Below are 14952 nucleotides of genomic sequence, written 5' to 3'. Positions count from 1 at the left end.
TGACATCTTGTGAAGTGAAAAGATGTGTGTTTGTAAGAAACAAATTCATCATGAAGACTTTAACTTCAAACCTCTTTAACTTCAAAAGTCAATCCATAATATTGTTAAAAAATCAGTTTGTCTGAATTAGGAGATTAATACAGGTGCTGGTCATATGATTAGAATATCATCAAAAAAGTTGATTTATTTCACTAATTCCATTCAAAAAGTGAAACTTGTATATTATATTCATTCATTACACACAGACTGATATATTTCAAAAGTTTATTTCTTTTAATTTTGATGATTATAACTGACAACTAAGGAAAATCCCAAATTTAGAATCTCAGAAAATTAGAATATTACTTAAAACCAATATAAAGAAAGGATTTTTAGAAATCTTGGCCAACTGAACAGTATGAACATGAAAAGTATGAGCATGCACAGAACTCAATACTAGCCCAGGTTGCTCTGATAGTGGCCTTCAGCTCTTCTGCATTGTTGGCTCTGCATCTTCCTCTTCACAATACCCCACAGAATTTTTATGGGGTTAAGGTCAGGTGAGTTTGCTGGCCAATTAAGGACAGGGATACGGTGGTCCTTAAACCAGGTACTAGTAGCTTTGGCATTGTGTGCAGGTGCTAAGTCCTGTTGGAAAATGAAATCTGCATCTCCATAAAGTTGGTCAGCAGCAGGAAGCATGAAGTGCTCTAAAACTTCCTGCCATATGGCTGTGTTGACCTTGGACCTCAGAAAACACTGTGGACCAACACCAGCAGATGACATGGCACTGCAAACCATCACTGACTGTGGAAACTTTACACTGGACCTCAAGCAACGTGGATTGTGTGCCTCTCCTCTCTTGCTCCAGACTCTGGGACCCTGATTTCCCCGAAATGAAATGCAAAATTTACTTTCATCAGAGAACATGCAGTAACTTTGGACCACTCAGCAGCAGTCCAATCCTTTTTGTCTTCAGACGCTGTCTGTTGTTCAAGAGTGGCTTGACACAAGGAATGCGACAGCTGAAACCCATGTCTTGCATACGTCTGTGTGTAGTGGTTCTTGAAGCACTGATTCCAGCTGCAGTCCACTCTTTGTGAATCTCCCCCACATTTTTTATGGATTTTGTTTCACAATCCTCTCCAGGGTGTGGTTATCCCCATTGCTTGTACAATTTTTTCTACCACATCTTTTCCTTCCCTTCGCCTCTCTATTAATGTGCTTGGACACAGAGCTCTGTAAACAGCCAGCCTCTTTTGCAATGACCTTTTGTGTCTTGCCCTCTTTGTGCAAGGTGTCAATGGTCATCTTTTGGACAACTGTCAAGTCAGCAGTCTTCCCCATGATTGTGTAGCCTACAGAACTATAATGAGAGACCATTTAAAGGCTTTGCAAGTGTTTTGAGTTAATTAGATGATTAGAGTGTGGCACCAGGTATCTTCAATATTGAACCTTTCAACAATATTAAAATTTTCTGAGATACTGAATTTGGGATTTTCCTTAGTTGTCAGTTATAATCATCAAAATTAAAAGAAATATACATTTGAAATATATCAGTCTGTGTGTAATGAATGAATATAATATACAAGTTTCACTTTTTGAATGGAATTAGTGAAATAAATCAACTTTTTGATGATATTCTAATTATATGACCAGCACCTGTATACACAGATCAAGCACCGTTTGAGCCAAAAGGTTCTAAAAAAATGTAGGTGGATTTTGATTTAAGAGGACTTTTACACTGGAGAAAGCATTATTATGGAAGTTTAATGTTAAAATGCCTTAATGATGGATTTGTTTCTTACAAACACACAGCTTATGCTTCACAAGACATTAATTGATGGACCGAAGTTGTGTGGACTATTTATGGATTATTGTGATGCTTTTAACAGCTGTATGGATTCTCATTTTAACGGCACCCATTCACTACTATTACTCAGAGTAAATCTAAAGATATTTTTGGAACATTGCAATGCTAAACATTATTTATGCCTTTTTATAGTAGAAGGGACGGCTGTGTGCTTTTCATTATTATACGCTGGCTGTGAGCTTTAAAGAAAAAGTTTCTGAAGCTGGTGACAACTATGTTAACCAAAAATTTTACATCATAAAAAACAAATAATATCATGTTGCATTAGACTCTCTCTCTTTCTCATCTAGTTTTGCTGGCAATGATGTTTGGGATCTTACAAAGGTTGGACACAGGCAGCTGTGTGCATATGGGTCTCCTTGCCACCCGCACTTCCTTGCTGTCTCCTCATCCAATAGATCCGTCTCTTACAGCAGATGCCATCCATCCGGAAAAGTCACACTCTCAACTGTGCTCAAAGCCTACATGTGTGTGGATGGAGGACTAAATTACAATCTAAAAAAGACTAAAACCTTACCAGCAGACATCTACAGTTGAGGTACATCAGGAGGATGTAACAAGGTGGTACTTATATGTGAAGTCTGATATATAGACTTTATATGTATTTTAATTAACTGAATCTGAGTACATTGAATGGGTCTAAACCTCTGTCACACTGATATTATCTGTAGTGGTGGACACCTTCAGAAACATGAAAATCCTACCTCATAACTAAAACATCTGTGTTTTTAGCATTTTATAGTATTATAACATATGTGTTGATAGCTGGTATGTTTAAATAAAGGACAAAGTTAGGAGTTTTTTTATTACAAATGTTTAATCATGTCAACTACAGTGCTTTTGCATTGCATTTTAAATGTTATAAATTAAAATAAAATGCTTTTATAATTTCAAATTATATTTTCATTATAATTGTAATTATTGTATAATTATGCAAGTTTGTATTATCTTGTATTAACTAAGAGTACTTAATATGTAGCTATTAAAAAGGTTACATTTAACATTACTATTTGAGTAAATGTTGAAAAAGTTTTTTAATTTAATTTAATTTATTAATTGTACAATAAAATGTAACTTTTTAAAATATCTTTTTAAATTGTCATTCTTGTATAATTATACATTTAGTTTTTATTATATTAACTGAGAAAATACATCAAACCTTACTATTAAAAAGTTACATTTATCATTAGTATTTGGGTGTATTTAATGAATAAAAAATGCTGACAAATCTAAAAGAAATTGTCATATAAATTTGTCATATAAACAAAGATATTAAGTTAAATATTCCATTGTAATCTCTATAACTGTTACAGTAACAAAAACAAATTAATAACTAAATAAATTAAATACTCTATCTTATTTTCTCTAGCTGCACGTAAATATGATATGATATATAGCAATATGTATCGCCCCTTGTGGCGACTGTAGTACATTACTGATGTAAAAAATTATGACGTCTATATAAACTACATCTCCCACAATGCATTGTGCCTCGAGTCTTGCGCAAACTCAATGAGAGGTGACTGGTTTACTGTATTCCCTCCTCATTTCAGTGTAAGATGGTGGTAAGAATCTGTTACCTAAACAAACAGTAAAACTGAGTAGGAAACCATCTAATCAGTTTTTAACACCTGAGCTGTGGAATAGTGCTCGTTCCAAACTATCAGACAGGCACATCTGATCAGTTGAAAGGGAGAAACCCCCGCCTAAACTAGAGTGAATAACCCTTTGGAGTGGAATCCCTGCAGTACAAGACCAGCTAGTTGGAAGTGAGTACCCTACAAAACAACTGCTTTAATCGCGATCAGTGCACCCGAATATAACTACTACATCAGTGTTAGGTTTGTATAAGTGTGTTGAAGTAGACTTACCCCATGGTTAAATAATAAAACATTGAGTTTAAGTAAAGGATGAAGTCAAAGGTGTACAGGCGGCGGTTCCTCCTCTAGTCGCCGGGCCGTTTAGTAGGAGAGTCGCAGGCTTTAGCTGTGTGTAGGCCGCAACACACAAACGTTTAGAAAACATTGTTGTCGAAAAACAATCTATAGAGGGAAAGTCGTTTTATTCCTTTACAGTCATTTCAAAATATGCGTGCTTTTAAGTTTGTGTGTTATTGATTGTTGGAGGGTGAATTAAATATTTTAGGCGTTGTGTTTTGTGCCGCACGTCAGATGAAGTCTGTCCCAGCTGTGGAAACACCTCACCGGCTTTCAGCTTGACTGACGCGCCGCTAGACATATACAATGTGAGAGATCAGTAATTGCGATTTTAATAAAGATTCTTAGATGTTAAAAGCATTAAATGTGTTGGGTACTTATTTTATGTCAATTTGAGAAAACCGAAACAGGCTCTACGAATCAAAACAGTGTTTTAATTTGGGCAGACGCGAACGATTGAAGCGTGAATGTTTAATATATGATTTCGCTGAAAATGCTGATGATAATTTGCTTTTACAAATAACTTTTTTGCTACATTGTTTAAAAAATAATCATTTGTTGTGGTACAATTGTCAGCGTTGGACAAAAAAGATACTGAATCGTACGATGTGATTCGCAGTTCATTTAGATATAAAAAAAGCTTTAGTATTTTTTGCTGCATACAACATTGTCTTTGAATTGTGTGTGACAATCATTTATTTGAAATTGACACATTTTAAATGAGGTATTCGTGTCTGTTCATGGACTGTGAACACCTCACTCTAATGTGACCCAGTGGTCCTATTCTGCAAATCCCAAAACATCAGCATGTTAACAACTGGGCTAACTGAATGTAATGAGAGTAACATAAAAAGGCTTAATATGCTTTTTGGTAGCTCACTGTTTTGGACTGTTATGAGCCTATGACAGCTGACTGTATTCATTTGTCATGGCTTATTGCTTTGTTTTGATCAATCTACATGGCATTTTCAATTTTATTATTTAACAAGAGCATTTATGTACTTGAATCAAGTATTGTCATCATCCAGGCTGCCACATTTAAATCAAATCCACTTGGTTTGCCTTTGCATCAGCCCTTCGGCCGACCTGCCAGAGTCTCTCCCGAGCTTGCTGTACGATAGGATGTCCTGCAGTCCCGAGCTGAAAGAAGACCCCATGGAGTGCCCACTGTGCATGGAACCGCTGGAGATCGACGACGTCAACTTCTTCCCCTGCACCTGCGGCTACCAGATCTGCCGCTTCTGCTGGCACCGCATCCGCACAGACGAGAATGGCCTCTGCCCTGCTTGCAGAAAGGTACGATTCTGCTTGAAGTTTGTACGCAGGCTTCTAATGATAGTGATGGACCACTTGTTACATATCAACATCGCCATTGGGTCACTGTTACATTGTATATGAGAAGCTGACTTTAATGTGCACTTTCTCAGGTAGTAGTCAACAGCAATATCTAAAACAGTGGTTCTCAACTGTTATATCACAAACAGCTGGAGAAAATGATGTTAATAAATGCAAATAATGAAACCCAGCTAACACCCAATATAACAGGCTATATAATCATGGATGGCTTGTATTACTTGCAAAATAAAATAGCTTATAAACTTTTTAAAAGGGATGAGACATTTGGAGGAAATTGTTCGGTGAATGTATTGTTAAATGTAAGAAGACATTGTTTTGTACAAGCACAGTGGCCAAACATTGTCTGATTAACCGGCTGTAATGTTCTCAAGCCTGATTATGCAATTGTGGCTAAAGCGTATTGCGCCACTTTCTTGGCAAAACCGCGCTTCCCAAGTGTTAACGCGATGTGGTTCATTTGACTCACTGTGATGGTGTCAGCTTGAAAACTTGACCTATTTGCAAAGTTCTTTGAGTATTGCCACCCTTCAGATACCGGTTCATGCGAGGTAACTGGCTCTGTGTGTTCTGTAGCCTTACCCGGAGGATCCAGCAGTATACAAACCACTGTCACAAGAGGAGATCCAGAGGATAAAGAACGAGAAGAAGCAGAAGCAGAATGAAAAGAAGCAGAAGGTGACGGAGAACCGCAAGCACCTGGCCAGTGTCCGTGTGGTGCAGCGCAACCTCGTGTTCGTCGTGGGACTTTCTCAAAGACTTGCGGATGCAGAGGTGAATGCTTGTTTTAGACAATGCAATATATATATTTTAGTAATTACCTTTGTAAGAATTTATTAATTCATGGTATTTCTTTTAATAGACTCAAATTACTAGATAATTAATCACTAGTTTCTGCCTCTCTTTTTTATGTTTTTGTATCTTATGCTCACCAAGGCTGCATTTATTTATTTTTTGTAAAAATCTAATAAAAGCAGTAATATTGTAAAATGTTGCTAAAATTAAAACATATATATATATATTTTTCATTTTAATATATTTTAAAATGTCATTTATTTCTGTGATGTCAAAGCTTGAATTGCCAGCGGCCATTACAGTTTTCAGTGTCACATGATCCTTCAGAAATTATTCTAATATGCTGCAAAAAAATGCATATTATTATCAATGTTGAATATTTTCATGGAAAATTTGTTCAAAAGAACAGCATTTAACATCATTAATATCGTTATTGTAATTTTTTATAAAATGAATGCATTCTTGCTGAATAAATGTATTAATTAAAAAAACTAATTCTCCCTGACCCCAGACTTTTGAATAGTAGTGTAAATTTTTTTTTACAAAAGTAGTCATTTATTTTTTAATTCTTACGTTTGAACGGTATTGTTTTTAATCACGGTATTTTTGTATTTAAATCACTGATCATGTAAAATCAGCTGCCACTTTTGGCCATATCACATCAAACAGAAATGTGTCACGTCCTGTAGGAGATGAATGAGAATAGCACAAAAATAAAGAGTTTTCATCAGCGAGTTATTTATATTTTGCTGAACAAAAGAAAATTTCCTTCCTCGTTTCATTTTACAGTGTGATTGTGTGATTAGTGGGCATAATTCAGCGTAGTGTCTGTTTTGTGGTTCATGCAATTATCCACTTGAAGAATCACTGTCACTTTGATTACTACTTAGGTTCTAAAGCGCCCGGAATATTTCGGAAAGTTCGGCAAAATCCATAAAGTGGTCATCAATAATAGCACATCGTATGCAGGTTCACAGGTAAGAAAAGCCACATGTGATTTCAGTTCTGAAACTTGATGCTCGATCACACACACTTTTAATATTTATTTTGACCTTTCACTCCACAGGGTCCTAGTGCCAGTGCCTATGTAACTTACATTCGTTCAGAGGACGCCCTTAGAGCAATACAGTGTGTGAACAATGTTATAGTGGATGGTAGAACACTCAAAGTAAGTGCAAAACCATCACAACCTAAGCCATTAACAAAATATTATCATAGGTTAAGTCTATTATGTCTGTGATGAATATTTATTGTGCTTTCTGTCACTTTAAAGTTGTTTGCTATTTAACTAATTACCTGTCTCTGTTTTTTCTCAAGGCTTCTTTAGGTACAACAAAGTACTGCAGTTATTTTCTCAAAAACATGCAGTGTCCTAAGCCGGACTGCATGTATTTACACGAACTGGGGGATGAAGCGGCTAGTTTCACAAAAGAAGAAATGCAGGTGAGCGCATATCTTTACACTGCAGCTCAATCAGTTGAGACAGTGTCAGTACATAACATTTTTTGTCTGTTTTTTTTTTTAAATCTGGATATTGTTTGACTACTGTGTGTAAATTGTTTTTAGGCTGGGAAACATCAAGAGTATGAACAAAAATTACTCCAAGACCTTTACAAATCGAACCCCAACTTTTTACAAACCTCAGCATGTGGAGAGAAGTCGAAGAGCAAACCCAATTCCACTCAGAGGTGTTGTTTTTATCCTGAATTTCATTTGCTACACACACCCAGTCAGATGAACATATTTATAATTGAAATTGAAAGCTGCTTTATTTTTTGCGTTATGTTCTATAATTAACTAAATAATAATTTATTTCTTAAAATGTATAGAAAAAAATACACGGTACCATTCAAAAGTTTGTGGTCAGTAAGATTTTTTTCAGATGTTTTTTTGTTTTTGGTAAAAGGGTCTTAGCCTCATCAAGGGATTTATCTGATCAAAAATACAATAAAAATAATAACTGTGAAGTAATAAAAAAAGAGCCTGTGATTTTGTGTGATTCTGTGTGAATTTTCAGCAATCCCAATTTGTTGATCAAGAAACATTTCTTATTGTTAACAATGTTGAAGACTGTGCTGCTTAATATTTTGTCGAGACTGTTTTATATATGAAAGTTCAAAAGAACAGCATTTTGTTTGAAAATTGATTATTTGTAATTATAAATGCCTGTCACTTTTATTCAGTTTAATTAATCCTTGCTAATTATTAATTTAAGCAAAAATATTTCTGACCTCCAACTTTTAAATGGTAGTTTATATATTCCTTTTTTAGAATTGCATATATTCAATCTTTGAGAAGTGAGAAGTGTAACTTCCATTTTTAACTTTAGCATTTTTTCCCCAGACCCAGTAGTACCAGTAAAGAAGGGTGGCCCTCATTACAGAACTATGGGAAAATGGTTAATGGTTTAACCACAGAGCATCGCAAGTCCCCTTCTCTTTTAGACTGCCTAACAGACACAGACCACATGACTCCAGAAGAACCAGACCCTGAACAGGGAACAGAACAGAACACAGGCCTTCCACCTTTCCCATCAGCCTTAGAGCCTACCAGGTACTGTACTGCAGAAGCCTAGCCAATAGTACCTTTGATATTCAGCAAAATGATTTTTCTTCCTGTGTGTTTTAGTGCGTGCTTATAACAGTGTGTTTTCATTTCAGTCCAATTGGCAAAAATTCAGAATCTATAAATCTAGGAAATGGGGAAACTATATCACAGGTAAGTGCTTAAAAACCATTGAATCCCTGAGAATAGTTATTGTGGGTCTGTTTTATTCATTTGTTTGATCCATCTGGTTGCATTTGGTTTGACAGACATCCAGTAGCGATTCCCCTTCTCCTCCACCTGGCCTTACTAAACCCAGCCTCGTTGTGCCTATCAGCGTGGCCGAACTCACAGCACGCTCGCCCTTCGAGGGGGCGGCGACAGAGTCTCAGTCTCTTTTCTCAGACAACAGCAATTTCAGACATCCCAACCCCATCCCCTGCGGCCTGCCCCCCTTCTCCAGTTCACCACAGGGAGCCTCTGACTGGCCCATGACTCCAGAACCACAGAGCCTTTTCACCTCAGGTAAGCGTGTGCAGTTCATCATCAGTGTTGTGGGATTTTGGACAAATAAGATTGCAGTGTGGGCAGAGCTAATTGGATAAAGCCCATCAATCTCTCTTCCTTTTTGCAGACACTATCCCAGTGTCGTCCTCTACTGATTGGCAGGCGGCCTTCGGTTTTGGCTCTTCAGCCAAGCAGCAGCAGCAGGACGATGACCTCGGCTTCGACCCATTTGACGTCACACGGAAGGCCCTGGCCGACCTCATAGAGAAAGAGCTGTCAGTCCAGGAGCATTCCCCCCTCTCTCCCAATCCCTCTTCCCACCAGACCAGCCTCCCCAATGGCCAACAGCGCCTTCCCCACCTCCAGCACAGAGGCCTCTATAACTCCTTCAGCCTGCCCCAACACATGGCCGCACGCCACCCCTGGATGGGCCTCCCCACCCGCAATAACCTCACACACTTGAACCACACGGCCTCAGCTGCGCACAGCCATTTCTTAGACCTGAGCATGCCGGCCCAGCACCACAGCACCGGCCTGGGGGGGATTCCTATATCAGGTTAGGGGATACATCTGTCTTGTGTGCTCCAGTTTTGTTGTGAAGCACCTGTGTGTGCATGTGTGTTAAAACACCTGGTCTTAGCAAGACTATAGTTGTAGTCCACTGATCCAAATACAAACAAGTTGTTGAACTCGTTCCCAGTATGTTTATTGTTTTATTATGCACTGAGTTGCATTTTAATTGTAACTTTATTTTCCCTTGATGGGTAATGCAGCTTTTTCTGAACTATGTTCACCTTCAGTGTTTTTATTAACTAAAACTATTAAAAATTATTTCTGTAATTGAAAAAAAGTATAAATAAAATTAAATGGAAACACTTATAACTAAAAGAAGTAAAAGTTACTTACAACTGGAGTAAAACTGAAACGTAAAGCTTAATAAAAAAAAAAAAAAATTCACAACATTACTAAACTAAAATTAAAATGAAAACTGAATTAAAAAAAGCTATAAATTAAAATAGAAATTAATATAAATAGGTTATAAATTCTGTAATAGTATAGAAATAATACTAAGATAACACTGGTCATCTGTAACCTATTTCTCTTTTTTGTTGATTGTCCCATTTAAGGTAAATTTGTTTCCAAATGTCATTTTCATGTAGAAGTAAGGATACCACAGAGTTTCAATTCTCTTTTTCTTTTTTTTTTCATTAATTTCAGAAAACAATAGCTCTGTAGAAAATATAAATGTGAAAGAGTGGCAGGATGGACTGCGAGCACTCCTACCAAATATCAACATCAACTTTGGAGGCCTCCCGAACTCTACCTCTTCCTCATCTTCTTCCTCCACTTCCAGTGTGAACCACATTGGGGTGCCAGTAGGCTCGACTGGAATCTCACACAGCCTTAGCTGGGACAGTACGGCCAGTTGGATAGATCCCGCCATCATCACAGGTGTGACTTGTGTTTCATAAACCCTCTGCTTACGGATTCATCGTTAATAGTACTCATTCATGTCCCTTTTCGAACTCCAGGTATCCCAGCATCCACAGGCAACAGTTTGGACTGTCTCCAGGATGACAATCCGCCACACTGGCTCAAGTCCCTGCAGGCACTCACAGAGATGGACGGACCGCCCAGCTCCAGTCCACTCATACAGCCCCCGCACACCGGCCTCCTGGACGCTGCGGCCCAACTCTCCTTACACAGAGCCGCCTGGGCCCCTTACCTCCCTCCTCCCACACTAACCCCAAGTCAGTTCCACTCCCCACCTCCAGGCTTTCAGACAGCCTTCAGACCCCCAGCGCAGACGGCCACAGACATCCTACAGAGTGCCGGCATTGACCGTCACTAAAGACAACCCTTTCTCAATTAAACTGCATCACAAATATGAAACTGCAAATATACCCCTTCCATTAATAACATAACATAAGCTCTTGTCTTTCTACCCTTTCACTCTCCATCCCTTTCCCAACAGGATTTTTTTTGTCTGTTGTCAGATTTTTTTTAAAAGGCACACATACATCTCTGTGTGATGAGCACCATCAGTGTAGGGTAATGATTGGGACAGACACTGAGGGTCCTAACACATTTACACGCAAACACCTTCACATATGATTCTGGTTAAAAATAAAAGTGTCTGATACTGAAATGTGCAGAGGAAACCATGAGCACTGATGTGTGCATGTGACTAACAACGGCTAAGCGGAATGTTCTTAAACAAATAACATGTCTGTTTTGCGTCACTCTATCCAAGGTACAGACTGTAATTTAATACTGTGAATCTTTACAATTCCTATAAGTTAGGTCTCACTACCATTTGAAGGAAATGGATTATAAGATACATCGATGTAATGCTCTTGACTTCTTACACGTTTAATGTTTACGAAGCCAGAGCTGAGATGTTTGAGTGCATTTGTAGAATCCAAATCCTGGTTCTCATTAGAAGGTACTCCATTAATCACAGAGTAGTACCTTCTCTAATCTTAAACTGGGACCCATTTTGGATTCAAGGGTTTGCCTAAGCATCTTTGGTCAAGCATTTTAGTGTGAGACCTGACATGCCACTACACATTGTCTACAGTAACTTTATTCCCATGAAGGGAAGCGAGAAAGACCACTGTGGAACTGTATATTGGCTTGACTATAGAATAAGCCATTCATACAAGGTATGAATCAGGAATCAAGTCTGGAACCTTTGAAAGGATGGTGATGGTAACAAAGGAGACATGTCAAGACATGATTGCAAATAAAATGAGTGTTGAATGCTTGAAGATTGAAGCTTGAAGGCACACACACTAACATGCCACCATTCCAAGGCCTTCAAATGATTTCTACTCTCATCTGTGTGGCCATACTAAACAGTATTTATCAAATGCAATCACTCATTCTTTCAGGATAAAAAAAAATCAATGTAGTTCAACATTTGGGTTTAACATGCTGCTGTGATCATTTAATACAAAATAAAGCGCTAAAAGAGAAGAATTGACCCCTTTTCTGCTGGTCTGGAACAGTGAAATCTTAAATAAAAATGAGTATTCATTGCCTCTGTTTGATTCTCATTTTTTCTGATGATGTGTAGCTTGAGTAGAAACAGTAGGGTTTTTTTTTTTTTTACATGAGGCATTTTATTGTCCAATGAAGAAATTATTGACATTGAAAACATCTACAACGGATGAAATTCAGGGTAATTATACATCGGCAAGATCTTGGAAACTCGTTTTGAAATTCAAACACAGTCTACTGAACAAAGACAAACACCAAAACCCGCTTCACCAAGGACATGCTGAACTCATGTCGGGAAGAAAGCTATTATACAACTGTACAAAAGTGTTTTTATAACAGATTCTTCTTTTTGCACATCATTTGAGCATCTCAACAGACATGGCTTGTCACCTTCCAGCACAGAATGTCTTTTTTAACAGCCTCCGTGCTTTTAATACCTATGACAAAATCTATGAACAAGTTTATATCTATGCAAAAGTGTCATGTGATGCTTTAGCACACCGTTCCGTTCTCCATACGACTCTTAGGACAGGGGGTATGGGATTGTGGGGGAGGCTGAATCGATGGTGCCAGGGTGCAGAAGAACCCAGCTATGAGAGTCAGTCCTAGTCCTCCCCAGGCACTGAACATGGACCAGCCGTAACCATGGCTTATATCATCTGGGAGGCTGAAGAGATAACGTGGGTAGCGAGACAGTTCAAAGTTGATGCCAGCCACACAGGTGCAAAGAGAGATGATGCAGAAGGTACCTGTGGTGGGGCATAATACTAGTTAGTAGATGTTTAGAGATCAGGCACCATGCCAATTAATTTTTTAAGATAACAAAAGAGGAGGAAATCACATACCTCCCATAAGGAAGAGCAGACCGGCAACATAATGCATGAGGCCTTGCTCCCAGCAACAGCCCAAAACACCAATGGTCCAGCCAAATAGGATGATGGATAGAGCCATACCCATGAAGCCAGCTGTCATCCGACGCAAATCTGAAGGAGGACACAAATTACTGGGGGTGTCCAATATTGCTCCTTGAGGGCCACCTTCTTTCAGAGTTTAGCTGCAACGTGAACCAAGTTTCTAGTAATCCTAAAGATTTTAATTAGTTGGTTCCAGCTAAACTATACAGGAAGGTGGGAACTCTAGAAGGATTTGATACCCTTGCTTTAAACTCTACCGCTATATCAAATACATTCATATGCAGGGCCTTCATGTGTCGAGGACAAAATTTGTTAGGGTAGGCAACCCTTACTAAGGGTCTCAATAAGTACATTACAACACAGTAAGCGGGCCCGGGACATCACTGATGCAGACCGAAAATAATAAGTCCCACTTACGCAGGGCATGCCAATCATCTTGCTGGATAGTTTTGGTGATATTATAGGAAAGATCCTTTCGTGTAACTGCAGAGGAGTAATAGTACTTTATAAAGGAGCAACGCTCGACGGTTCCTGGAAAAACAAAAAAAGCATCATTAGATCCAGACCTAGCATGATAATTAGAACCTGTACACAAGCCCAGCTTAAGCTTGAACATGTAAGCTGGGCCTGGACAGTTGGGGTGGTGGTTGTCAAGCTCATAATTAGGTGGACCAAGTCCCCTGTGGAGCTGAGCCTTCTTGTGCATATGGACAAGTGTCGAGTTTAGATGATTAAACTACACAGATGGTCGAGTGAGTATTGCTCATCCGGTCTAAATTAGTGGTTCAGATATAATGTTCAGATATTGATGCTTCTACTAACGAGTTGATGAAATATATCAAATGTGATAAATAAGGTAGACATCTATAATGTGCATTGCTCAGGTACTCCAGGACCAAGCTCAAGAATCACTAGTCCAAACCACTACAATTAATAGAAAACTGAATGTTTATTATTTTCAGAGATGCTCTTTTTTTATTAAAATAAACTGGCACTTTACTCTGATGAATCCACGGGCCTGTTTATATACATTTAATAGAGATGTCAAGCTTCTAGCTTTAAATGGCAGTTTCCAGGCTCTCATTATTGTAGCATAAAAATACAGCCAACACATTTTACTGTAAGGCTCAGGTGGATGTTTTTACCTTTTTGTATGAGCTCTTCGATGTCTGGGTCAAATCCCACCCTGTAGCATTTGCTCCACAGCCCCATGTTGGTTGAATTGTAGCGTCTGCTGCACTCATCCGCCGCGCTCATCGCGAACAGCTGGCGCCGGTTTCTATTCAGCAGCAGTCGGTCTTCCCATCGGTCCAGACTCGCTCGGCTGGCTCGCAGTGGAAGGCTGTGGTTGGGGATGTAAATGAAACCAGGATCGCTCCTGCGGTTCGAGAAAGTTCGGCAACGATCCTTGTATCTCCTCGCGTCCGTTTCGTACCAGTGATCCGATGAGATTGCTACCGTCAGGAAACACAAGGCGACGAGAGACAGAGAGAGACCCGTGTACAGAAGCCACTTCCCCGTCGCCATCGTTCTGCCAGGCCGCCGATCAGCACCTCATGGTGGACAGCTCCTTCGACCGAGGCAGCGAATCAATCCAGCTCGAACATCTTTTTTTTCCGTGTTAAAAAGGCGAAATGCTGAGATTGTTGTAAACGTGCCTTTTAAATGAATGATATACGTCGATTATTACAAAATCTGTCTGTTATTTCCTCTAGCCTACACGTAGACTGTATTGGTGGAGCTGTATTCCTCTCTGAGCTGCTGCAGGCAGAGACCAGGCACGTGCAGGGGGGGGGGGGGGGGGCGTTGGGTGCTTGAGCACCTGCCCCTTTGCCCCTTGGTGCCCAAAGTGCCCTTTTGTCAAATCAAATTTTCCTCCAATTTTTTGTAATAACATGCCCTTTTGTGAATGCCTGCCCATGCCCAATCTAAATATTAGTAAAATTTATTAATAATAATTTAGCCGTAAATAAAATGACCCACATAATGACCTTTCACCTGACGACGACGACATCCTCCGAGCGGGACGATTCCTCTCAAGCTGCAC

At 39.0% G+C, this 14952-nt stretch overlaps 2 protein-coding genes across 2 annotated transcripts; one reads left to right on the top strand and one right to left on the bottom strand.

Moving 5' to 3' along the window:
* Window positions 1–4002: 4002 nt before the first annotated feature.
* LOC132133024 (CCR4-NOT transcription complex subunit 4-like) lies at window positions 4003–12030 on the top strand. Its single transcript, XM_059545680.1, has 13 exons — window positions 4003–4097; window positions 4863–5085; window positions 5719–5916; window positions 6828–6914; window positions 7004–7105; window positions 7255–7380; window positions 7504–7625; window positions 8281–8490; window positions 8598–8655; window positions 8751–9006; window positions 9116–9544; window positions 10207–10440; window positions 10521–12030. The coding sequence occupies exons 2-13, from the start codon at window positions 4912–4914 to the stop codon at window positions 10838–10840; spliced, it is 2316 nt and encodes a 771-aa protein (XP_059401663.1). The 5' UTR covers window positions 4003–4097; window positions 4863–4911; the 3' UTR covers window positions 10841–12030.
* Window positions 12031–12087: 57 nt separating this feature from the next.
* Window positions 12088–14674, bottom strand: LOC132133025 (transmembrane protein 178B-like). Its single transcript, XM_059545681.1, has 4 exons — window positions 14051–14674; window positions 13323–13436; window positions 12837–12974; window positions 12088–12740 (listed from the first exon to the last, which is right to left on the bottom strand). Exons 1-4 carry the CDS (start codon window positions 14430–14432, stop codon window positions 12484–12486), a joined length of 891 nt encoding a protein of 296 aa, XP_059401664.1. The 5' UTR covers window positions 14433–14674; the 3' UTR covers window positions 12088–12483.
* Between the last annotated feature and the right edge of the window lie 278 nt (window positions 14675–14952).

Source organism: Carassius carassius, chromosome 50 (genome assembly GCF_963082965.1).
Source record: "Carassius carassius chromosome 50, fCarCar2.1, whole genome shotgun sequence".
In the NCBI taxonomy this organism is placed as follows: Eukaryota; Metazoa; Chordata; class Actinopteri; order Cypriniformes; family Cyprinidae; genus Carassius; species Carassius carassius.
The sequence above is the reverse complement of the archived record's forward strand: the minus strand, read 5'-3'. Positions and strand labels throughout refer to the sequence as shown.

Excerpts from the sequence above, each read along its gene's own strand:
- LOC132133024 (XM_059545680.1), top strand. The coding sequence starts at position 4,912 with ATGTCCTGCAGTCCCGAGCTGAAAGAAGACCCCATGGAGTGCCCACTG. Across the intron at positions 5,917-6,827 it reads AAAGACTTGCGGATGCAGAG|GTTCTAAAGCGCCCGGAATA; the intron begins GTGAATGCTTGT and ends ATTACTACTTAG. Across the intron at positions 9,545-10,206 it reads GGGGGGGATTCCTATATCAG|AAAACAATAGCTCTGTAGAA; the intron begins GTTAGGGGATAC and ends CATTAATTTCAG.
- LOC132133025 (XM_059545681.1), bottom strand. The coding sequence starts at position 14,432 with ATGGCGACGGGGAAGTGGCTTCTGTACACGGGTCTCTCTCTGTCTCTC. Across the intron at positions 13,437-14,050 it reads CGAAGAGCTCATACAAAAAG|GAACCGTCGAGCGTTGCTCC; the intron begins GTAAAAACATCC and ends TTGTTTTTCCAG. Across the intron at positions 12,975-13,322 it reads AGATGATTGGCATGCCCTGC|ATTTGCGTCGGATGACAGCT; the intron begins GTAAGTGGGACT and ends GTCCTCCTTCAG.